Source organism: Tenebrio molitor, chromosome 2, assembly GCF_963966145.1.
Source record: "Tenebrio molitor chromosome 2, icTenMoli1.1, whole genome shotgun sequence".
NCBI lineage: Eukaryota > Metazoa > Arthropoda > Insecta > Coleoptera > Tenebrionidae > Tenebrio > Tenebrio molitor.
Window position 1 is genome coordinate 16,149,581 of NC_091047.1, and position 23,878 is coordinate 16,173,458.

Genomic DNA, 23,878 nt, shown 5'->3' on the forward strand with positions numbered 1-23,878 from the left:
TGAAATTTTATGCCCAAAATAGTATATTATGCTATGAGGAGCAAAAATGAAGTTTTATGTGCTGCGGCTGGTAGATTGGCTGCCGAACGCAGTGAGGCAGACAAACCAGCCAAAGCACATAAAACCATTTTTGCTCCGAATAACATATACTATTTTTTCTTCAAACCTTCATAATAAATTATTTAAGACATGTTAAGAAACCAGGTAGGAATTTCAAATGATTTAGCTAGTTTACTTTACTGCCGCTCATCAGCGGAGATAACAACTTCACGAACGCCCTCAGCGGAGATAATAACTTTATCTGCCGCTCTCAGCGGAGATAATAACTTTATGTTCGATTGTATTATAATTCATGATTTATGATATCGTTTAGTGTCCACAAACTATCTGCTTATGGACTAGTCCATAAAGATAGTAAAACGGCCGCTTGTCAATTTTGGGTATTACTTCAAAATAAACTTCAAAATTTTCCTGATTTTATTTAAATCAGGAATGAATAGAATTAATAGAAAACTTTCCAGTCAAGATTCTTTAGCTTTTGCCGGAATTTCACTTACTTTGCTCATTATTACAACTAGAAATAAGGACGATGATTTCAGTTCGTATTTCAAACACAAACACTGTTCGCTTTCAAATAAATAGTAATAAATAATTTCGTAACCACAGAAACAAAAACAAAACACTTCGAAATTATCGTAATTTTTAGAATCTATTAATTTTGTATCTAAAAGAAACTTAACTTCACAATCGAACATAAAGCTTTGTATGTAATTCGTACATAATTAGGCTTTGTGAACTTGCCCTATTTATTAGCCTCGCTCGCAAGCTCGCTCTGCCATAAACTATAGGGCTCGTCCACAAAGACCTATATTATGTACTTATTACATAAATAGCTATTATCTGCCGCTCTCAGCGGAGATAATAACTTTATCTGCCGCTCGTCAGATATCATGACAATGAAGTGACACTTTAGCATTATCAATACAGCAGGATAATGTCATAATTTACGGACGTTTGAAGAAAAAAATGTTTTTTGAACTTGGTCCCAGTGGACCCTACTTACCCCCTCACCCTTACTCACTGTCCTAAAGCCTTCAATTACAGGGTAATAAGAACAAACCAAACATGTCTTTAAATTATTTTTATTCATTATATGTTACATGGAAAAATAAGTATGACATCTGTGTCCATAAGTTAATTGTATAAATAAATTAAAAATTTTCACCAAGATTCTTCACTTGTGAATAGTCGTTGATTTATTAACCTGAAAAAAGTACACTTTCAGAGAACTAATAATGTTATACTAAATCGTTATATTGTAGTGACTGGTAATAGGTATTAAAATATTTACCTACTTACAAGTATTAAATGATTTAAATAAAAGTGGACATAAAACGTCATGAAAAATTTAAGAATTTGTGAAATTCAAGCAAACTGTTGGATAGTTGTCGCCGAAATGTCCGCAATAAGGGCACAGACAATCGCCAACGGATAAAATCCCAACCTTCATTTATTTATTTTAATCAGTTTGAAATCGACTTCAAGGGAGAACGACTAATAAACTCAAGAGCATAACTATAGCACCACCCCCGATTTTCCAGATTTTTTCCCTAAACCTTTAGTTAAGATAATATGGCTTTAGGGAATCATAAAACAATCAAAAAGAATAATAATCAGCAAGTGTAGTGCCAGTTGTGAACAAATTGTGTGATTTATTGCAGAAAAACTGAAAATTCAAATGTGCATAACTATAGCACCACGCAATTTTAAATAACAAAAGTAAATAAAATGAAAGATGACTGTGGCCCGGGCCATGCCACGACTATCTAACATAAACAATCGATAAATTGTTATCAACAATAGTCATTAATTCGTTAGAGTCAAGCTCAAAATGCCTCGTGGTTGTTATTTTTCTGAGTTGGAAAAGGGTAAACGATTCCGCAAAGTTGTGTCAAATTATTTAAACAACTCTGCTGAATATGGCACAAACAAAAAGGGCAGCCCAAGGAAAAGCGGTTTCGCCTAGGACTGTGAGAAGAATAATTGTCACAGCAAGCAACAGTTTGAAAAGTTGCCCAAGAATGTGGAGCGAATGTTTCACGATGGACAATAAGAAGGATTTTGAGTAAAAATGAACATATCGTACGTCAAAAATTGAAATAATCTCCAAGACTCCTTTTTAGACACAAAACCGCTAGGTTGGAATTTGTCCATCAGAACATGAACTGCCACTAGGAGAATTCAACCTAAGAATTTTCAAAAAATTTAAGTTTTTTTGAAGCATATTCTTTTCAGATAATTTTTCCTGATGAAAAAATGTTTAAATTAGATGGGCCAGACGGATTTAATTGCTATTGGAGAGATTTGAGAAAAGAACCGCAATACTTTTCCAAACGAAACTTTGGTAGTGGCACTCTAAAGCTGTGGGGAGCGTTCACCAAAACAGAGGTTCTAACGCTAGCTTACCTGTCAACACAAATGAATAGCAGGGAATATCCTGACGTTCTTGAAGAAGATTTGATACCTTTTTTAAACAACAACAACAATCAACAATTGCTATTCCAACAAGATAACGGCCAGAAACACGTCAGCAGAAAGTCGATCAGGTCGTTCGAAGTTCAAAATATCGATTTATTAGAGTAGTCCTCCTGTTCCCCGGACATGAACCCAATTAAAAACCTTTGGGGCACCTTGGTTCGTCGACTGTATCAGGATAACAAACACTACGAAACCATAAATGAACTCAAAATTGCTCTAAATGGTTGGACCAATTTAGAGCCTGAAACACATAACAATTTGGTAGACAGCGTGAACTCCAGAATCTTTGAGCTAATTAGGAAAAATGGGGGAGGGGGCAACCCACCATTACTGACTTAAAGGAACGTTTTGTAAAAAAAAAATTGACATGTTATTTGAAATTGCGTGGTGCTATAGTTATGCACATTTGAATTTTCAGTTTTTCTGCAATAAATCACACAAATTGTTTACAACTGGCACTACACTTGCTGATTATTATTCTTTTTGATTCTTTTATGAGTCTCTAGAGCCATATTATCTTAACTAAAGGTTTAGGGAAAAAATCTGGAAAATCGGGGGTGGTGCTATAGTTATGCTCTTGAGTGTAGAAGTGTCTCAGCTAAGACTTTCGAGCCTAATGTCTCGGTTATTCGCCAACGGATGATTATGAAATTTAAAATACAGGGATTTTAGACGGTGAAGGTTCAATTGGTAGGTAATAATAAAATTACCTCAAGTTAAAAAATGTAATTTTAACACATGTTTCCTTTATTGAAAATTAAGAAGTGCAATTGTTATTAGATTGTTCGACATTAAAAAATAGATGTCTACACAAACAAGTAACTAAATCACTCATCTGATTCAACGAAAAGATTAGATTTTGTTGTTAAAAATGTAATCTAAATTGAATGTATCTGAGCAGTTACCTTTTGAAACAATTGATGAAAAGTTGCCAAACAACAATTTGTACACCCCTTAAAATCTGTCAAAAGTGGGCGCGTTTTATTAGAAGTCAAATTGTGTAAATTTATCGAAAATACTCTAAAAATAGACTAAAACGGCAGAAATTTCAATATTGTTGAAAAAGGAAACAATTTTTGCCTATGTATAAATATCTATTTCTATCTTCCCTTTTTTTGTTGGCCTGCAAAGGGTCTGGGGGTATTGTCCCTGGGCCCTGGGCCGCGTTACACAATCATTTTATTAGTAATAATATTAGTCTTGTAACTAGTAAAATTATGTTGCACAATCTCATCTCTAGTAATTTCAAGTTACAAGTTGTAAAATGAAAAATATTAGTGTATTTTACACTGAATTTACTAGTAGCTGTTGCACAATGGCAGACACAAATCAATTATATTAGTTTTGTAGTTTTTAACGTCAAATTTTCACAAGCAAAACGAAGCTAATAAATATTGATATCGGAATTTACAAGTTGAAATAATTTTCTTATTCTTATTCTATGAATCAAGCAGTGAAGACGAAGCATTTCCAAATCGAATAAGGTAGCATATGGGTAAAATTTTTCGCCCTCGAATTAATTTTTCATTTGAATCAAGAATAGAGTTTTTGGAGCGGTTTAGAATGCCCGCAGAAAAAATGAAATTGTTAGAACAAATAGGTTACAGGAGTCAACATAATCGTTGAAGAAGTGGGGCTATTAGCTATTACCGCTAAACAATAATTATGTACTATCGCGGCCATCCAAAAGTGAACGGTTTTTTTTAATAGTTTGATTTTTACTTTAAATCATAGGCGTCCTAAAATGTCAAAGTTTGACACTAGCGTTAAAAAAATTATTGAAACTATTTTTTTAAAATGCCACATCTCACTCCGATTCAGACAGCTAGGGCTATTGCAAAGCTAGAAGCAAATTGGTCGTTGGCGGCTGTGGCGAGAGAATTACATTGCAGTAAGACTTGCATCTTCAATATAAAGAGGCGTTGGCAAGAAAACAGGCTTGAGAGGCCAATACGAACAGGTGTTGGAAAGGTTTCTTTACTAACGTTTACTTTCATTTTAATAATGTATTAATTACTTCTCAGCCTCATTTTTATTAAAAATTATTTATTAGAACTTTTTATTATTAAAATAGTAACGTCTGCTGCACGAACGCCAATGAATACAGCCTGATTTAATCTAATGAAAAATACGGAAATTTTCGCAAGCTATCGTTCACTTTTGGATGGCCGCGATTGTACCTACATACAGCTCTTTACTGGTTTGGAATGGTAGCCAATATCACACCATTTCTCATATGCATGGGGTCCCGAGAACATGATACAGCATTTTATTTTATTTTTATTTTTTTAATGCATAATAACAACTTGCGTTGGTCATCGCGATTACCCTTATTTATAATTTTGGTTTGTGATTTATGGAATTAACAAATTAAATTACAAAAATTTAGCGTGACAGGCGCCTCATTAAATCTGTGATTAGAATGTGATAAGTAAAAATCAGAATTTACAACTGTAACTAAAATAATTGTGCAACACAATCTATTGGTACTAATAACTTGTATGTATTTTGTAACTTGTAAATTCTTAAATATTGTGCAACGGGCCCCTGGAAGATTTAATTTAATTGTCACTCAATATTAGATACTACATTGTTAAGCTGCCTTTGTGGCATGTGCGCATGTGCGTAAACATGGAGGTATAAATTGGCAGAGGTACTTGTAATTTGGTTTTACATTTTTTCGTTAGTCCTTTCAAGAGCTTGGTAGGCATGCACGGCCAGTGTCAAATCTTTGTACTTATTCTTTGCTAATAGGGAATAACAACCTAAACTACTTCAAGTGATGCCACTAACATACAAGGGGAACAAATGTAAATTCCATACAGTAACACCAACTTTCAATTAAAACAAGTCCTGTAGATTATTTGTATTTTAAAATAATTTCAGACTATATAGAGAATTGGGTTATTACAAGATACCTTGAGTATCCTGGATAAAATTAAAAAGAAAATTCTAATAAAAACAATCTTTAGCAGTCACTAGGACAAGTTTTTAATCTCAAACAATTATTACTCTTTTTTTACTATATGTTATATGTCACTTTAATTAGACTAACTTTCTTAGTACCATTTTCTAATTAAAAGTTTTCAATTTACCTTGGCTTTTTATCTTCGGACATAACTGAATCACTTGCGTCAGAATCCTGTAAAAATGTACTTAGCTTGATTTACACACTCCTACATTAAACACTTACTTGTCCGTCAGTTCGATTCAAACAAAGTGTGCTGGAACATTTACAACCTGGCGTACACTTTCGTTTTAACTTTCTACAACCGCATCTCTTTGAGCAATTACTTTTAACACACATACAACCACCATCTGAAGTTCGTTTAAAGGTCGTTTTGTTTGTATTCTCATTTACTAAGATATTAAAAAGTTAATAAAAAAAATCCACAAAACAGCAATTCTTAACAAACCTGACGTATTTCTTTGCGTCATCCTTCTTTTTCTTTCTAATATCCATTTTCCGAGAGGGGTACGTTTCCAGTCGGGATCTTTTTCGATATCATCGATGTCACCTTCAAAGCTGACATCTACATTTTCCTATAATTAACTCAAATTTAAAAAAAAAAAGGAGAGAGAAACACTTGTAAGTACCTGATTTTCGATAACGAATGTTGAATCAATGTCTTTTTTAATTTTAACCCTTTTCGATTTTACGTCCATTACTGGTGTCCTTACGTCAGATATTTGCTCAACTTTACCTTCAGACTCTTGAGCCATCTGCTATAACACATTTGACTTTTAGTCAAAATCGAAAAATTATTTTTTTCACTTACAGTAATGAGATCGAGTTTCTCTTTAAGATCGGCCGTCTGTTGTTGCGATTCATAAAGTTTAGCTAACAATTCTTGATTTAATCCATCTAGCGCCTCTATTTTTTCGCTTTGAATTGAGCAACGTTGTCTCAATTCTTCGTCAGCATCTAAATTACAAACAAACAAATGTATACATATACGGGTATATGTAGAAATAATCATTCTTTCCAGTGGCTAGTTAGTTACCTTGTAATTCTATTCCTCGCAATTGTCGCAGCAAAACTGCAATTTTTTCCTCATAATCCTTTTGTAAATGGGAAATTTCATCTGCTTGCTTGTATTCCATAATTCGCACAACCTTTTCTAAATTCCCAATTTTATGTTTGCACTTAAAAAAACTCATTACAGATTTAACTGACCAAATGTACAATACAACTCACTTCGTTCAAATCCGCATGAGCATCTATTAGTTTTGATTTTGCCGTCACTTCGTTTTTTTTAATTTCGGTAGTTTGTTCTAACAAAATTTTCAACGCAAATTTTGCATCGGCCATAGTTTGTATATTGTCGAGTTTAGATGTCTTATTTTCTGCAACAATTCAATCATTACACTTAATTAACACAAAAAAAATCTTATCACCTTCGTCTGAATCTAAAATTTTTTGTTGTAAATCTTGAATCTGAACAGAACGAAGTTCAATATCCTCCTCGATACTTTCTATTTCTGACTGACGGTCCGAGTTTTGAGAATTTTTCTTTAACTTATCCACTTCTTCCTGCAAAGTAGCTCTATCCTCTAGTAGTCCAGCTAGTGTGGCTTCAGCTTCTACAAAATGCATCCGAACGTCAAATTCTTGCTTGATCTGTTGAAAAAGTAGATAATTAATGTAGAACGAAAATAATCCCTACGCACCCAATGTCCCAACTTTTCATTTTTTCCGATATTTTTGGCGTCCTGTGTGGCCTTTCTTAAGGTAAGCGCTTCTTTCAGTCTTTTGTTGAGAGCAACTGCCTCTTCGACTTTTCTTTTCAACACATTCTGTTGCTTACTGTGCATCGCCTCCATTTTAACAATCTGGCTTTGTTTCTTTCTATCTTGCTGTTTCAGTTTAGCTAGTTCACGCTCTCTTTGTATTTTCCAAGTTCTAAATTTTTCAGACTCTTCTCTCATCTTCCTAATTAATTTAACGCGTGTTTGTTTCATTTGTAAAATTTCACTGTTCAATTGATTGATTTTTGTCACATCCTTTTCTTTTAGTTTGATCAGACGGGCCTGTTCTTGCACTTTTTTATTCAACTCTTGAATCTGACTTTCTAATTCCTGAACTCGTCTTTTCCTTTGCTCAGAAATTTTTCCGGTTGCTGGACATTGAGTAGCACTTTTCAGTTGCTGCATTAATTCATCTTTTTCTTTTTGTAACGATAAGATTTTGTCTTCATTTTCCGCTAAAGCTTTATAATCAACTAAATATTGTGTGTTGGTAGTGATTTGTCTGGCTAGGTGTTCCTTCACTGCTAATTTTTTCGTTATCTCTTGTAATTCATTGTTAAGAGCCACTTGCTTGTTGGTGTAATTCTCTTGATCTTTGCTCATAATATCGGTCTCGTCGTCTTTGGTCAAACCGTTTTGACTGTTGTGCAAATCAATGATTTGCTCATGATTGAGAATCTCATTTTCCGTCTTCTTTTGTTCAGTGTCTAAAACGTTAAACTGCTCTTGAATCTCTTGTAATTTAACTAGATTCTTTTTAATCGCCTCGTGATCGTTTCGAGTAAAACTCAAGTTGATATTGTCAATAGTGATGTCATATTCGTTCTTTAATTCTTGAATTTTTTTGTGCAGCGTTTCGTTAGCATTTTGTAAAATCATTAATTTTTCTAAAAGACCAGTGTTGTCGTGCAAAGTAGACGACAACTGACGAGTCAAATCGCGAATTTTTGCTTGCAAATACAAGTTTTCTTCTCTTATATTAGCTATTTCGTTTGAACAAACCACTGGACCACCTAACAAACATTGCAATAAAAGGACAATAAAGAATTATCATATTACCAATAAAATTGTAAATAAAAACAGTAACAGTAAAACATAACTGACCTTGTCCGACAATTTGCAATTTTAGTTCTTGTATAATCTTCTTTAACGTGTTGATTTCGGCTGCTTTAGGATCTTGATTGATAACAGGTTTATTTTGAATTTTACGAGCCCGATCTGCGTATCTCAAAGTTGAAACGGTTTCTTCTACGTTATAATCTGCTGGACTAACACATGCAATCATCAGAGTTATACTGTTTCCACCTAAAGAATCTTTCAGCAAACGCGTTAAATTACTATCTCTGTACGGAATGTAGCCGTGCTGTTGTTTATCGTCACCCAATGCCGATATAACATTTCCGAGTACCAATAATCCTTTGTTTATGTTGACACCTTCTTTAAAGGTAGTTCCAACAGCTCCGGTCTTTTTAGGTCTTTCTGACCCCGCTAAGTCAACTAGATGAAATTTAGCCGTTTTCTCGTTACTAAAATAATTAATCATTCTTAATAGAATTCTGTCATATCTCAAAATAGAAAATACATAATAATGAGTTATTTATTTAACGAGTGGGCCTTTAATCTGGCCCACTCATACCAAAAAAAGCCCAATTCACACAAGAACGAGTTAAATACAAAGTTTTTTTTGTTCGACGCGCCCCTTAAAGGCTCCAAATCGCTTAAAATCTTTAAAATTAACTTGACGTTTCGTTTTGACAAGTTGTCACATTTATCAAAATCCGTTCACATAGGAGAAAATTCTCAAATTCTGAGTGTCGAACAAAAAAAAATTAAATCTACTTGTGTCAAGTTGTGAAAAAAATTACACTAAAACATGATTACAGTTGGTTGCAAAAAAACGTGAATTGTCAGAATAAAATTGGCACATTTTTACAATTTTTCCATAGTGTGAAACCTTCTTTACGAGATAGATTAGAATATGGTCAAAATTCAATGACATTTCTAAAAATTATTTGATAGGTATTATATGTCAAGAAGACAATTAATTGACAAATGGACAAAACCAAATTTACATTAGGAACATTTTCATTTCCCCTTTTTTTTTCAACCAACTGTACACATACGGGGGCATTTTTTTAACACTGAGCGTAGGCCATACTTAGTCCCTATAGGGGCGTATTCAGTAACTGCTCCGTTAAATTTTAAAGGCAGTTAAATTAAGTTGTCATAGCAATGACCAATCAGGGCTTAAAATTTTAAGACGCTAAAATTTTAACGCCACTAACAATTACAAAATACGCCCCATACTGTTTAAAAAAACAGATCAACGCATTGCGCGTATTTGCTATGCAACCAATTATGTATATCAAAAACCTGTCAAAAATGATCAAAATGTCGCCTAGAGATGTCACACAAGATTAAATTTTGAAATAATGTTAAAAATTGTTCCGATTGATGGAATTAGGCCCGGTTTATTCACCTTCAAGTAAATTTATCTGACCAATAGTTGCTATGATTTAGATCTGCTATTGGTAGATCCCATGGTAATTACCCTTCAAATAAAGTTACATACTTCAAGGTGAATAAACCGGGTCTTAGTCTATTGGGATAAGTGACTGAAAAAACGCCACGCACATTTCTTATGCTCTGATTGCCAAGGTATTACATATGTGTATTTTTTCTTTATTTGAATACATTTTTTGAATTTCTTTTATCGCAAGACATTCAAACTTGACATTTTTTAAAATTTAATAATATAATTAATACGGGGTCATTATAAATGATTGTCTCATCGCAGTAGGCGTTGGTGACGTAGTTGAATGTGCCGCAAGCTTTATAACATGAGTGAGACTATCATCGCCGATAGGTAGCGCTGCTGGCGGTAATGTAAATTTGTCTAAATGTCTACTATGTAGTTTGTCTAACGTTGCTAGAGGCACATCCCAAATTTGTGTGGGTTTTCAACGCCAACTGCGATGGGACAATCACTTATAATGACCCTGTATATAGTTATTTGTACAACTAGTTATGAAAGTCATATTTTTTTCAGGAATTTTCAAATTGATTAACGAGGGCGTAGCCCCTACTGTATTTTTTTGTATATCGATGTAAGTTGAGAAATTTGGTCCAAAGGGATTTATAAACAATAATAAATAAAAAGGTATGCTTTGACAATCATCTCCAAGGAAATGGAATTAAATGATGCAAAAAAAGTACTAAACTCGGTACAGGTTGCAAAGACACTTGTCATTTGCAACAGCATTTTTTTCATATTTCTGAACCAAATAAAGGCACAAAGGGACCAGAAAATCATAGTTTGGGTTGAATATTTTCCATATAAGTACAGTTTTAAAGTAAACAAGTGTGTCTTTGCAACCTGTACCAAGTTTATACACTTTCACTACGATTTTTGGTGTAAAAAAGTGCTACTTTCACTACGATTTTCGTGTAAAAAAGTGCCACTTTCATTATATGCAAAAAATGTAATTAATTGCAATTAAAATTTTGATCACTAACTGTCTTGATTATCTTGAACATACTCACCCATCAACTTTACTTTGAATACTTAAATTCATTGTAAAAATTGCATGACTTCTAGAACTGTGAGCATTCATATTGGTAGCTCCAGTAGCTCGGCCTTTAGAGCCACGTATTAATGTTTCTAAAACACTTTGGGCATTATCTACAGGAACTTGTGTAAGTCCTGGGATTAATATGCCCTTGTTTGAGTCTTCCCTGATGTCAAGGACACACTGTTCTCTACATTTATCTGAGAGTAAATCATACAATGTTTCCTGATATAATTCCATGAATGATACTGTTATTGCAAACTCATATGAAAAATTATTTCTCACACATTTAAATACTTCATTAACTGCTCTAGGAATAACGCCTGCATTTTCACCTTCACCACTGTATGTTGTACCCATGGTATGTGTTTTTCCAGAACCTGTCTGACCATATGCCAGTATTGTTAGATTGTAACCTTTAAAAAGGTGCTCCACCATGTGCTTAACACAACTTTCATAAACCTCATCTTGTGTTGTGTCCGATGCAAAAACATGGTTGTAGGTAAAAGCTTTATCAGTGTCCTTAATTTTAACCTGATTAACTTCAGGGAACACTTCAAAAACGTCTTTGCATCCTTTTGAGATTTCATCTGGAACTAGGGGCCTGATTCTCAATGCTACCTGCACACTCTTTTCGGACATCTAAATATTAAGAACAACTAAAAATTGGTAATTTCTGATAATCTAATATAACTTACATTATCCAATTCTTTATTAATTCAAATTAAAACACTTAAAAAACTAATCTATACGTTTTTAATCGCCACCATGGTACATCGCCACACAAAAACACAAACCAGCAATTGCACCTTTGAAAATTAACCGTTAAACGAATTTTCAGTTGACATTTCAAAACAACCAATCATCGTTGTGGAGAAGCGGTCCTATATTTTTACTGGTTAGTGTCGAAATGCTACGTTCCACTTATCGACCGGGTGGTTAGGATTTAGGAATAGGAACGTTAGGAAAATGTTTGGGTGACGCATAACAAAGTAAAGCCCCAATTTATGTTTACTGACCATTAAGCTCTCAATATAGCAATGTTGTTATAATAAATAATTGTTTCTTATACTGTGACTGTCTTTTGAATATCGACTCCACGCCCCTTATGTGTAACGAGTAAGCGAACGTACCTAAAGAAAAATGTCAAAATTTCGTAACTACAATTAATCTAACCATAATCTAACAGGAATCTAACTGAATCTAACCTCCTCGCGAAAAAAGAGATAAATGTTGATTTGTACGTTGGATCACTTGGATCGTTGAGTGTGTTTGATATGTTGGATATTTCAAAGACAATAGAAATTATCCTATTTGGAACGGTTTGGTTTTGTGATATTTATAACATATAAATCACAACCACTAAATTGTTTTTTTTTGTTGATAAGTTTATCAACGTTGACGTGTCGCTGAAAGACTGATTTTTTTTTGGAGTAATCATAAAGTTGATGATTATGTTAAAAGCAGTTATTTTAATTGGTGGCCCTCAAAAAGGTAATCGACGCATTTGTCACAGACATATGTAAGCTAGATCTGTTTACAGGCACTCGGTTTAGACCACTTTCTTTGGACATTCCTAAACCGTTATTTCCCGTCGCGGGTTTACCTCTAATTCAACATCACATTGAAGCATGCATTGCCTTGAAAGAATTAAAAGAAATTTTATTAATTGGATTTTATCCTGCAGCCTTAATACAACAATTTGTGAATGATTTGCAACATCGGTACAATGTTACTATAAGGTAATGTTTCCGTAATTTAACGCGTAACGTCTTCTATTCAAAAACATATCTATAGGTATCTCCAAGAATTTACTGCCTTGGGCACTGCTGGTGGACTTTATCACTTTCGTGATCAAATTCGATATGGCAACCCTGACGCATTTTTTGTCATGAATGGAGATGTTTGTGCTGATTTTCCTCTAGATGAGCTTTATCAGTTTCATAAAAAATTGAATAATCCGTTGGTAAGTATAAATTTTTAAAATAAGTTATTGTAAATGCATATTGAGGGTTGAGGCGTATTCTGTATAGTCCAATTTTTACCCTTTTGAGGTGACGTCACTTTGAGGTGACGTCACTTTGAGGTTATTTTATGCTCCTGTCAATTTGACAATTTTTAATTTCTTTCACAAGTCCATTCAAAAATCAAAAAACCACCAACGTCGCATTTTCCTCGATAATTACCTATCGGCAACGCTGTTTACTGTAAAATTTGGTGAGAATTGTAGTTTTGAGGTTAAGTGTTTATTAAATGTCTTGTTTTTCTGGGCATGTTTAAGTAAAAATAATAAGAACCAATAAATAAATGAAACGTGCTGCTAATAAAACAATGTGAACGAAATTCAAAGCAATTGAATTTTATTTTGAATCAAATAAATGTCATAATTTATTGTTACCAACATAGTATGAAAAAATATCTACCTAGGGTTTTTAAAATTTTACCAACCTAAAGCAACAGGTGGTGGTTTTTTGATTTTTGAATGGACTTTACATTGATTACAAACATAACCTTTCGAAGCAATTGTCAACAAATTTGACACATTTATAGTTATTTATGATCAATTCAAATTTGTTTCTGATCCTAGCTCAAACATACGTAAAGTTACTAGATAATGACGTCGTCGCAAAAGGGTAAAAATTGGACTATAACTGCTTCACTAAATTTTAAAGGGCGTTAAATTATCAGGGCTTGAAATTTTAAACGACGCTAAAATTTTAACGCCCCTTTAAAAATTACAGAATACGCCCCATTATATTCTTAATAATACATTATAAATGGCAAAATTTATATCTATGTCAGTTTGTTTTTCATTATATTATTTGTTTTTTCTGTGGCCAAACATTAAAAATTATATACTGACCTGGGCGTATGTGAAAACTGCTTTTGTCAAGGACAGTTTTGTGTAGCCTTGAGTAAAGCAAATAACAATAATTATCTGTTTTAACTTGCTTCATGGCCATGGAGGAAACCAAAAATGTGGTTTACAAAAAAGGAGCCCTTACATGAAAGGGTTAAAAAACGCATAATTTTTGAGTCTTCATAGTTAATGAATAACAGTGGTTACCCTGTCTACCATGACTATCCATCCATAATTATTTAAACACCGTTCACGTTGTTTTAGGATAATGGGAGGCCATGATTAATTTTTTTAACGTTGGACACACTGTTTGATTTCCGTCACGAAAGTGCCTGACATGCGGGCCAATCAAAATGAACATAAAGTTGACTCAAGTTGCAAAAAACCATTTTGCATTTGCAACAGCGTTTTTATGGCATTAGTCATTTGAAATTACTTTAAAACTGTACTTATATGGAAAATATTTAGGCCAAACTATGATTTTCTGGCCTTTTTGTGCCTTTATTGGGTTTAAAAATATTGAAAAATCGCTGTTGCAAATGACAAGTGGTTTTTTGCAACTTGAGTCAACTATAACATGTTGCTGAATTTCCCCCCGATGTTTGAGTATTCTTCTGTTGCAAACTACTAGTAAAACTGACTACGATGCGCTAGACATTGGCGCTATTTATAACCTCAAACTAAGTTTGAGGTTATAAATAGCGCCAAATTTGGTAGTAAAGCTGTCTGTCGAATTAGGTTATGTTATTTTAAAATAGAAAGACAGTAGTGGAACTATGTAACTGGGATAGAAAGAAATTTCCTATCTTTCCTGTCTATTCTCCACAACGCTACCATGTAACTAGAATCGTGCATCACCGGACGAGCCGATGCAGAGTTCGGGCGTAGAAAACTAGAAAGACCCTCACTAGTCTTTCCAAGTTGTCGTTCTTTGTCGTGTGCACGCTACGTGTATAGTGCGGTTCGTGTCACTAAACTGACTACCGGACACGGACTACCTAATGCAACAATGAAACATGGAGTTATGCATGATGCAATTTATAGATGCGGCTCTACGTTTGTATTTGCCGATTTCCGGTAAAACTGCACCACAGAAAATCTTGAAAAATATTTTGATTTGCAATTTTAACAGTGATAAATATGTTTTGTATATTTTATGTAATTATGTTTACTCTGTTGATTATGTAGGTACAATAAAAAATATAAGTATAATAATACAGGGTTATTCTAAATGATTGTAGTCGAAGTAGAACATGCCCATGTTATTAAATTTTTGCCGCTTTCATGTGAACTGTCAATTTTGTTGCTGTCACTCATTTTTTAGGTGAAAAGTGCGGTGATGAGAATTTTAATTATTTTTGTTAAATTAACGACCGAATCCAGAAATATTGAGTTGATTTACAACCAATTCTGTAATATTGAGTTGTTTTGCACCCACTTTAACTCCCGTGTGTACTCACTTATTCACATAATTTTGATGTTTTTTTATGTGGAGCGGCAACCATAAATTTTACATTCAATTTTTACGCCTACTTCGACTACAATAATTTAGAATAACCCTGTACATACCTATACATTACGTATTTTGTACATTTTCTGTAATTGATATGCTTATGGAAAATGAGGACTGTTCACTTTCTGGCAAGATTTGTTATTATTAATGTGATTTTTTCTTAAATTCCCACCGGAAGCTTCCATCGATTTAACAATGTTATTGGAAATTTGCATTTTATTCTGAATAAAGTCATAAAAGTAGCCTGTGTATGTGTACGGTTTCAGACGCTTTTAGCAATGTGATATCAATTATTTTCAAGTGTAGTAATGTTTTTTAGACACTCTTCATATCAGAACAATTTTAAAAATCAAATCGGATTAATATTTATATCGTATTCAATCCACAGTGTTATATAAACTCAACCTTAAAACAAACCACGAAATTCGAAATTACGCTTGACAGGCGCGTCAGGCGAAAAGTCACCATGAATAAAATAATATTCCTCTAAAAATATCCACGAAACCGAACGTTTTCAGCTCAAATTGTCACGATAGTATAGTGGTCGCGAACACTCTAATAGCAGACCTTTTTTGCTCGCTATTGCAGTCGGCTCATAAAAAACTGGTTTGTTGAGATGACACGCGCGATGTGCATACAGGAGCGTATTCAAAATATATTAACGATTGAATCCGAATAAGTGAGTATACACCGTTCACACATGGGAGTTAAATTGGGTGCAAAACAACTCAATATGTTCACATCAAGTTGATGTTTTTTTATGTGGAGCGGCAACCATAAATTTTACATTCAGTTTTCACGCCTACTTCGACTACAATCATTTAGAATAACCCTGTATTTAGAATTTTGTTTTTGGCAAGGGATTCTCATACCTCCCCGCGGTTCTTGCTGGGCAATAAAAATTAGATTTATAATATATTATATGTTTGTACATTTTCCTGAATACGCTCCTGATTGCACGCGTCTTATTAATTTGCAGCTGTGTCGGAACCTTTGTCTTGTTTTTAAAATCCTGTTTTGTTTTATTTTGAGGCTGCTACTAAAGTGTTGGCAGGTACTATATGAGTATATGACACTTCTTTCCAGACCCGAACGTTTCCGACGCGTCATAGAAACATCGCTACATAGTCGCACTAGGAAATTTCCTCTCTTTCCTTTCTTTCTTCCGAGTTACATAGTTCCACTACAGCTTTACTACCAAATTAAGTGCAAAATTTACATGGCCTCCCATTATGCCAAAACAACGTGAATGCATTTTGTCATAGGCCGGCCGTACACCAGATGCAACAATTTGTCCCGCAACGAAACATTATGCTGCGGACGTCTCAATTCCAATTAAATAAATTCGATTGGTGCAAACTGGTTGGAACGATGTTTCGCGGCAAATGGGGTATTCCATTTGATTGTATTGTAATGAAGACGTCTATAGCACGTTACAGCAAAATGTTGTATTGGTGTGCGATCGGTCATATGTATGTTATAAAGGGTGTAATCAAAATAGGCGGAAATATTTTAAACCGTAAACCACCAAGACATTTGAGGACGATTTGCGATGGCTGAAATTGCGTATTTAAAAATTAAAAATTCAACTCATCCCGACCTGTGGTCGGCGCTAATGTAAAGCAAACGAAAGTGAAATGGTAAAAAGCTCAACGAAAACGATTACCACGCAAGAAATTTGACACACACGGAATTGTGTCGAAAAAACGGACAAAACACTTTTACTTACCTTATTCACAGTAAATGCTGAAAATGTTGTCTTTGATGCGTGATACACGCTTGTGGCCTCTGCGCCATTGATGCACAGACCTTTGAAAAAACTTCACGATCTTCCCGAATTTGGGCAGTAGCCGCCACTCGTCCAGTTAATTCTACCGAATTTATCTCTATCGTATTTATTTTATTATCCGAGGATCTTGGTGGCTAAAGCGTTGGACCGTTTCGTCCAATCCACCTTTCAGGGTAGTTTTGGTTCCAACACTGTGTAACTAGGCGAGTATATGAGACACCAAATTACTTAAGGCGCTTCGTTCAGCAACTCACTCAAAAATCGAAGGTATTTTTCACCATTTAAACGATTCGGCAGGATGTGTTTTCCAATTAAATTATCAATATCACCAGCAATAAGTGCTTGGACCGCGTTGACACCCCCCGCACCGAACCTGAGAACCATATCTGTTTGTAAAATTTGGCATAATAGTTGCATACAACATTTTTTCTACGATCGTCCACAATCTACAAACGTTAATGAAACCTTTTTTTTTAAATTACGATAGTTGTAACGAATATAATCTGATGAAGTTATTTACATGATACTTTCTCAAACGTCGTCGGCATCATAGTCCGCGATTTTGACCGTATGAATATGATCTTTCACTATTACACTGAAGGAGAGCTTCCCTACTTATTACTGCTTTAATTAAGTTACTAAGATAGCCTTGTTACTGGCGAGTCACAACCATGGCAAGGAGAAAAAACAATGATAAACAAGAGTTCAGTCCTGTGCGTCGTGTGTGTAAAATGCGTAAAGAAAATGTTTCTGATGAAGACGGCACTCCTCCTAAAAGAAAGATATTGCAAAGTCAGTAACATTACATTTACTACCCACAGAAACCACGCAAGCAATATGACATCACCTACAACAGATTTAGAAAATGGTGCGCGGACAAAAACGTTGTGAATTATACAGAGAGTGTGCTGCTTGCGTATTTTTCACAAAGATCTACCAAAGTAAAGCCTTCGTCGCTTTGGACAGAATATTCCATGGTTCGATTATTCTGTCTATTTATTTATTTTAAAGTTTGACAGACTGTTGACAGATGTGTGCAATAAAGATTTTATTGCACTAGTGCAATTAAGAGGCACTTTTTCCACCGAAAACAATGCAATGAACACACGATCGTAGAAAAACGATTTAATAACAAATACACGATTATTAATACACTGTTACACTGCACCGTTTGTCGAGCTGCAACTAATAACTGACCTACGCCAACCCAACCTCCGATAAGAAGACCCCTTTTTTTTGTCATACAAAAAATGTATGAAGCCTGTAAAAAGGGAGAGTTCGCTTTTTCTATGCTATTGGTCCTATGATTTCGACTATGAAGCCACAGTCCACAAAATACATGTATTGTCTTAAATTGCCATGCCGTTTATTCACGTATCCTTACGTAAGTTTTTCAGAAAACGCATATTTTTCCATTGATGCGGGAGTATTCAGTATGTACTTACATACGTGTTTAAATATTTCCGTATATTTTGATTACACGCTGTATATCTATAAGGCAACGGGCGGAAATACCGATTTTGTGGCTGACTACAAGTATATGTCATTAAAGGTGAAATTTGTAATCTATGATTTATTCGAAGGTAAAATAACAAGACCTAATTTTTTTATCGAATAAATTTTTCAATTTGACGAAAACGAAATTTTACGGGCATCTTTATTCTGGTTAGGCCCGGAGAGCTTTAGCTCGAGGGTTTAACCTTTGAATAAAAATGCCCAAATATCAACGACTAAAATTGTTAAAGCAAAAATTTTCGTCAAATTGAAAAATGTATCAGATATAAAAAATTAGGTCGTGTTATTTTTGGCAAAATTAATTCTAGAATATAAACATTAACGTTAATTATTTATTTATCTATAATACAGTTATTAAAAACAATTTGAGAATCTGACAGGAGTAGCATGCAATTTTAATCACTTTTGACAGATGACAGAGCAGTAGGACGTTTTTATCGCGATAAACATTTTTTATTGGATGAAACCAAGCGCTCTGATTGGCTGAACACGCACGTTTCATGTACGTGGGAATTAATCAGTAAATAACCCGTATACCTACCCATCCTGTTATGTCTTGTTATCATGAAAACATTTTTGATAATCGTACAAACATTTATAGATTACCGGGGTAAAATGCCAATTATCAAATAAACGCTCTTCTTCTTCTTTTCGGACTCTTATACGATAATAATTGTCATTTTGACTTTGTTTATGAAAAATGTTTAACTGATAAAAATCTATAACTTTGTAGGGATGTAATATACCTACTATCGTGTCAAAAATAAATTACTCCCTATGATTTAGGGATATTCGTTACTGGGTTGCCATAAATTTGGTCAGGTTGGAGGCTATGTGGTTTCTGGTGACAAACAAAAGATATCGTAACCGTATTCCTCGTAACAGTTGCTTATGGCTCTATTTCTCGCTAAGTGATGGATGTTTTTTCGTTTCACAATCAGTTTTGGTTTCTGGCGGCATATTTAATTGGACTTAATCTCTCAATTTATAGTAACCAACCTTAAACATTCAAAATTACTTTTGGAAATTCTAGTTATTTCCCTAAAGGTTCGAATTCTAGGGAGTAATTTATTTTTGACACGAGAGTATGAACACATTTTTTTTGTCTTTACTGTTTAGGGAAATGTAAGGATCTTTTAAATTGCATTATCTTGGTTGAAGTGATTCTTTTAACATATCTGTATTTCATGTGCAACAATACAATCATTGAATTTTGAAATAAATTAGTTTTTTTATAACAACTTTGGTGAATTAAAATTATGCTTCGAACTTTTCTCGATTACTATAGAAGTGGTTGGCACAATTTCAGGTTACTATCATGGGCACAGAAGCCACAAGGCAACAATCGTTACATTATGGGTGCATGGTAACAAACAAAAATACCCACGAAGTGACTCATTACGTTGAGAAGCCTAGTTCGTACGTTTCCACTCTCATAAATTGTGGTATATATGTCTTTTCCTTGGATATTTTTCACACCATCGGTGACGTATTCAGTACAAAACAGCAGGATTGTTACCGAAATGGCAATTCGAGTCGAGAGGCGGGTTATATTCAGTTGGAACAGGAAATTCTCGCACCTTTAACAGGCACCGGAAAATTATTCGCTCTACAAGTAACAAAGTGGTGGTCACAACTTAAAACCGCAGGATCTGCTATTTACGCAAATCGTCACTATCTGGAATTATATCGAATTAAGCATCCTGAACGTTTGAGACAGCCAAATAATTCCGGAGAAGATTGCAGTATCTATCCAGACGTACACATCGACCCGACGGCCCAGATTCACAATTCTGCTGTTGTATGTATATTGTTTGATGTTTTTTTTTCTCTCTCTAAGCACGAATAAAATTTAGATAGGTCCCAACGTTAGCATCGGATCAGGGGTTGTCATCGGACCAGGAGTAAGAATACGAGAAAGCATAATTTTATCAGATGCCGTTATTAACGATCGCAGTTTAATATTGCACAGTATAATTGGAAGGAATTCTAGAATTGGTACATGGGCCCGTGTAGAGGGAACTCCGTCAGATCCAGATCCAAATAAGGCTTTTGCTAAAATGGAAAATCCACCGCTCTTTAATAATGACGGCCGTCTAAATCCATCAATTACAATTTTGGGTAATTAAGAAAATCATACTTCCATTCAAGATTTTGTACATGTCAATATAATTTTTAGGGTGCTCTGTCAGCGTGCCGGCAGAAACAATTCTTTTAAATTCTATTGTTCTGCCCAATAAGGAACTCTCAAGAAGTATAAAGAATGAAATTATTTTGTAAGACTGTTAAAGAAATGAACTGACTATTATTAACACCACCAGAATGTTAAGGTAGTTTCATAGAAGGAACTGATTAAATTGTTGAAATAATGATACATCTGTCAGTAAACGTTTCTTGCCTGTATATTTACTATCAGTCACTGAAATTGCATTACATATTTGTAAATATCGTCAAATACTTCAAGAATTATAAATTAATATTTTTTAAGATTAAATAAATGTGAAATGTGTCGTGACATCAATACACCCTGCCGATTCGAAAACTTGACTGTTACAAAAGTACCAGTACACAGAAAATAATCTACATGGCATTAGCCGTAAATTATAAAAACCGTAAAATCCAACCATGTGTTGGCCAAAAATATCGGGTGTCGAAGGCGACCGATCAGTCACCTTCTGAACGCTATATTGACATGTTTTGCCTTCACATCAGTTTCACTCTGACAGTGCAAAGAGAGAGAGGGTAACCTCTCACGTTCACAAAATTCAGATGAAATTTAGCCTAGGCGTGCAGTCGCCTTCGCTCGCTTAAAGCGTCGTTTTCATGGTGGCTTTACAAGCGTGGCTCGCTCGGCTTGAAAACCGCTCGACCAATGGGAGCACAGCTTTTAAAAAACGCCGCGGCGTGGCTCGGACTTTGCTAGAATAGGAAATATTTCTATTTTTCAAAGCCACGCTCAGGCTTTGGAAGCTTGCACATGCGCTCGAACTCTCAACTACATAATCAAATCAGCTGATGTGACAGTTCAACGCTAGCTCGCTCAATAGCGCATGCGCGTTGGCGTGGCTGTCTTGAAGTAGCAAGCCACCATGAAAATGAAGACGACTCTTCTAAAGCCAAGCTAGCCGAGCGAGCCACGCTTGTAAAGCCACCATGAAAACGACGCTTAAGGCGCGTTCTCACGGATCGATTTTAGTTGTTCAAGTGAAGTTGAACGGAGTTCTCGTTCACACGTTTCGATACAAACTGGTAGCCAGTTTCAATTTCAATATGGCGTCAAATGCAGTTGTTCCTCTAGGTTTGCTCTAGGTGTAGAGGTACTAACCGTTGCTTTAAGGGAAGAACTGAGAAAACATTTATTGGATATGGACAAGAAGCGCAAGAAACGTCGTTTTTGGACGAGACCATGGATTCTAAGAAGAAATCAATTAGGAGCATTCGAAACTTTGCTGAAAAAACTAGCAATAGAGGATACGGATTGTTATAGAAACCATTTGAGAATGCCTGACGAGCCGCCACTGCCTCATACGCATCCCCATTAGTGAAATTCACCATTTTTAACCATTTTAAAACAATTATTAACTTTGGTTTAAAAACCTAACAGCTACCATACTGTGACTTTTTAATACTGATAACGATAACATTGGAAAAAGCGGTCGTTCAAAAAAAAACCTTTTTATCGCACAAAAACAAGTGAAGTGCCGAATTAGGGGCTAGGAAAATGTAAAAAAAAGATCAATATTTAAAAAATGTTTATTTTAAAGAGTTCTATTGGTGATTAAATTTATTACGTGGACTACCATAACACCCTGTATTATAAACCCATACCTAACAAAAAACGTTTCTGATTTTAACCCAACTGTGGAGAAACAGCATCTTGCATTGTGAAAATGAAAACCTAATTAAAGTTGATTGGTTAACTAAAGTCTGTCTCAATTCTAAATTTCCACCAACACTGCATTCTACGTTGGAAATACAACCGGCAACACTGTTTGGTGAAAAATGTGTCAGATTGTATTTGTTAGGTTATCTGTCAATTTCCATTTTTACAATTCAAAATTTTAGAATAAGGAAAAGAACGAAAACCTTTTTTTAAATGCAGCAAGTTAGTAGGTAGAAAATCAAATTGTAAAAGCAAAATAAATTTATGAAGTAATTTTAATGTTTTCGAATCATGTTTATAAAATAATTATATTGCCAACTTGGGTTATCCCCAATGTAGAAATATTTTTATTTTGCCAACATAATTCAACATGTGGTGGAAATTTAGAATTGAGACAAACTATGTATATGTGTGGTATTATAATAGAGATGTTCCACCCAATATATCTTTAGCGGAATTTAACTGAGACAGGTATGGGACGCGATTTTCAAATAGGGCGATCTTTTTAAAATGTGAGAACACAATGTTTATTTAACAAATAATGGAAGTTATATATCGCGCGTTCAAATGAAAACCTGGGCTGGGAAGGCGTTGGAAACCGTCAATGGTGCTTTTTTAAAGCGTAGAGTAATTGAAGCGTGTTGACAACTAAACTAAACTTTAGAGCCAAAAGAATATTTCTTTTTTTCTCTGCAATGTTTTACATTAAAAATGGAATAACTTAACACTTCCTATTATCGAAGCAAATATCTAACGGCACCCTTTGCTGAAAACAAACATCTTCAATTATGTCCCGATTAAACATAAACAAACGTCATCGTGTCAAACGGCGGGAAATTCAAACTTTACACTGTTCTAAACGGTTTACTTTTTTCAAGGCCTACTCAGCCCAGTATTTCATTTGAACGCGCGATATAATGAAGTCATACAGGGTGTAGAATGGATTTTGGTACAGACGCACTTTACGTGCAATAGTGAAAATCCTCTGATATTGGCTCCCCTAATTATTTTCCAACAAAACCTTAAACGCAAAAGTTATAGAGTAAAAAAAATGTACCTACCTAAATCCTTTTCTAATTATTTTCTAACACCTTCTGGTTCTGTTACACAAGAAAAATTAAATATTAAAAATCTACCGATAAAATAGTAATAGCTTTGATTTTATATTATTATACTAGCTGACCCGACAGACGTTGTCTTGTCCAAATCTCAATACCTGTCCTAAATTTTTTTGCGATCGTTTTGTGAATTTGTGAAAAGCTATTGAAAATTTATAAACAAAGTAAAAATGAGGAATTTTACATGGGAGATGAATTTTATCGGTAAAGTATTAGTAATTCTACACTGATGAAATGCTGGAAATGTGTAATGTTCCAATCAGAATTTCAGGTCAAACAAATTATTTATTTTCTCCCATTAAATTTGAAATCACAATGAATCTCAAGCAGTAATATTTACATTT

At 34.4% G+C, this 23,878-nt stretch overlaps 2 protein-coding genes across 3 annotated transcripts; one reads left to right on the forward strand and one right to left on the reverse strand.

The window, feature by feature from the left end:
- Window positions 1-1,126: 1,126 nt before the first annotated feature.
- On the reverse strand, window positions 1,127-11,888 carry Klp3A (kinesin-like protein 3A). 2 transcript variants are annotated; one of them, XM_069039080.1, is made up of 13 exons: window positions 11,555-11,888; window positions 10,831-11,498; window positions 8,392-8,813; window positions 7,210-8,300; window positions 6,937-7,159; window positions 6,737-6,885; window positions 6,543-6,684; window positions 6,318-6,463; window positions 6,136-6,261; window positions 5,955-6,081; window positions 5,732-5,898; window positions 5,634-5,680; window positions 1,127-1,264 (listed from the first exon to the last, which is right to left on the reverse strand). In XM_069039080.1, exons 2-13 carry the CDS (start codon window positions 11,496-11,498, stop codon window positions 1,222-1,224), a joined length of 3,351 nt encoding a protein of 1,116 aa, XP_068895181.1. In that variant the 5' UTR covers window positions 11,555-11,888; the 3' UTR covers window positions 1,127-1,221. The 2 variants fall into 2 exon arrangements, with proteins under 2 accessions (XP_068895181.1, XP_068895180.1); XM_069039079.1 differs by having other exon boundaries at window positions 6,136-6,264.
- A 204-nt stretch (window positions 11,889-12,092) lies between these two features.
- Window positions 12,093-21,040, forward strand: Gmppa (GDP-mannose pyrophosphorylase A). The gene is made up of 6 exons (XM_069039087.1): window positions 12,093-12,350; window positions 12,400-12,598; window positions 12,654-12,822; window positions 19,843-20,334; window positions 20,390-20,654; window positions 20,713-21,040. The coding sequence occupies exons 1-6, from the start codon at window positions 12,305-12,307 to the stop codon at window positions 20,811-20,813; spliced, it is 1,272 nt and encodes a 423-aa protein (XP_068895188.1). The 5' UTR covers window positions 12,093-12,304; the 3' UTR covers window positions 20,814-21,040.
- Window positions 21,041-23,878: the final 2,838 nt, after the last annotated feature.

Bases quoted from the DNA above. Each gene is read 5' to 3' on its own strand.
- Klp3A (XM_069039079.1), bottom strand. From the start codon at position 11,498: ATGTCCGAAAAGAGTGTGCAGGTAGCATTGAGAATCAGGCCCCTAGTT. The intron at 6,886-6,936 runs GTGATAAGATTT...GAATTGTTGCAG, and splicing joins AATTTTAGATTCAGACGAAG to AAAATAAGACATCTAAACTC. The intron at 6,464-6,542 runs GTAACTAACTAG...TTTGTAATTTAG, and splicing joins GCGAGGAATAGAATTACAAG to ATGCTGACGAAGAATTGAGA.
- Gmppa (XM_069039087.1), top strand. From the start codon at position 12,305: ATGATTATGTTAAAAGCAGTTATTTTAATTGGTGGCCCTCAAAAAG. The intron at 12,823-19,842 runs GTAAGTATAAAT...GCACAATTTCAG, and splicing joins AAAAATTGAATAATCCGTTG to GTTACTATCATGGGCACAGA. The intron at 20,335-20,389 runs GTATGTATATTG...AATAAAATTTAG, and splicing joins AGATTCACAATTCTGCTGTT to ATAGGTCCCAACGTTAGCAT.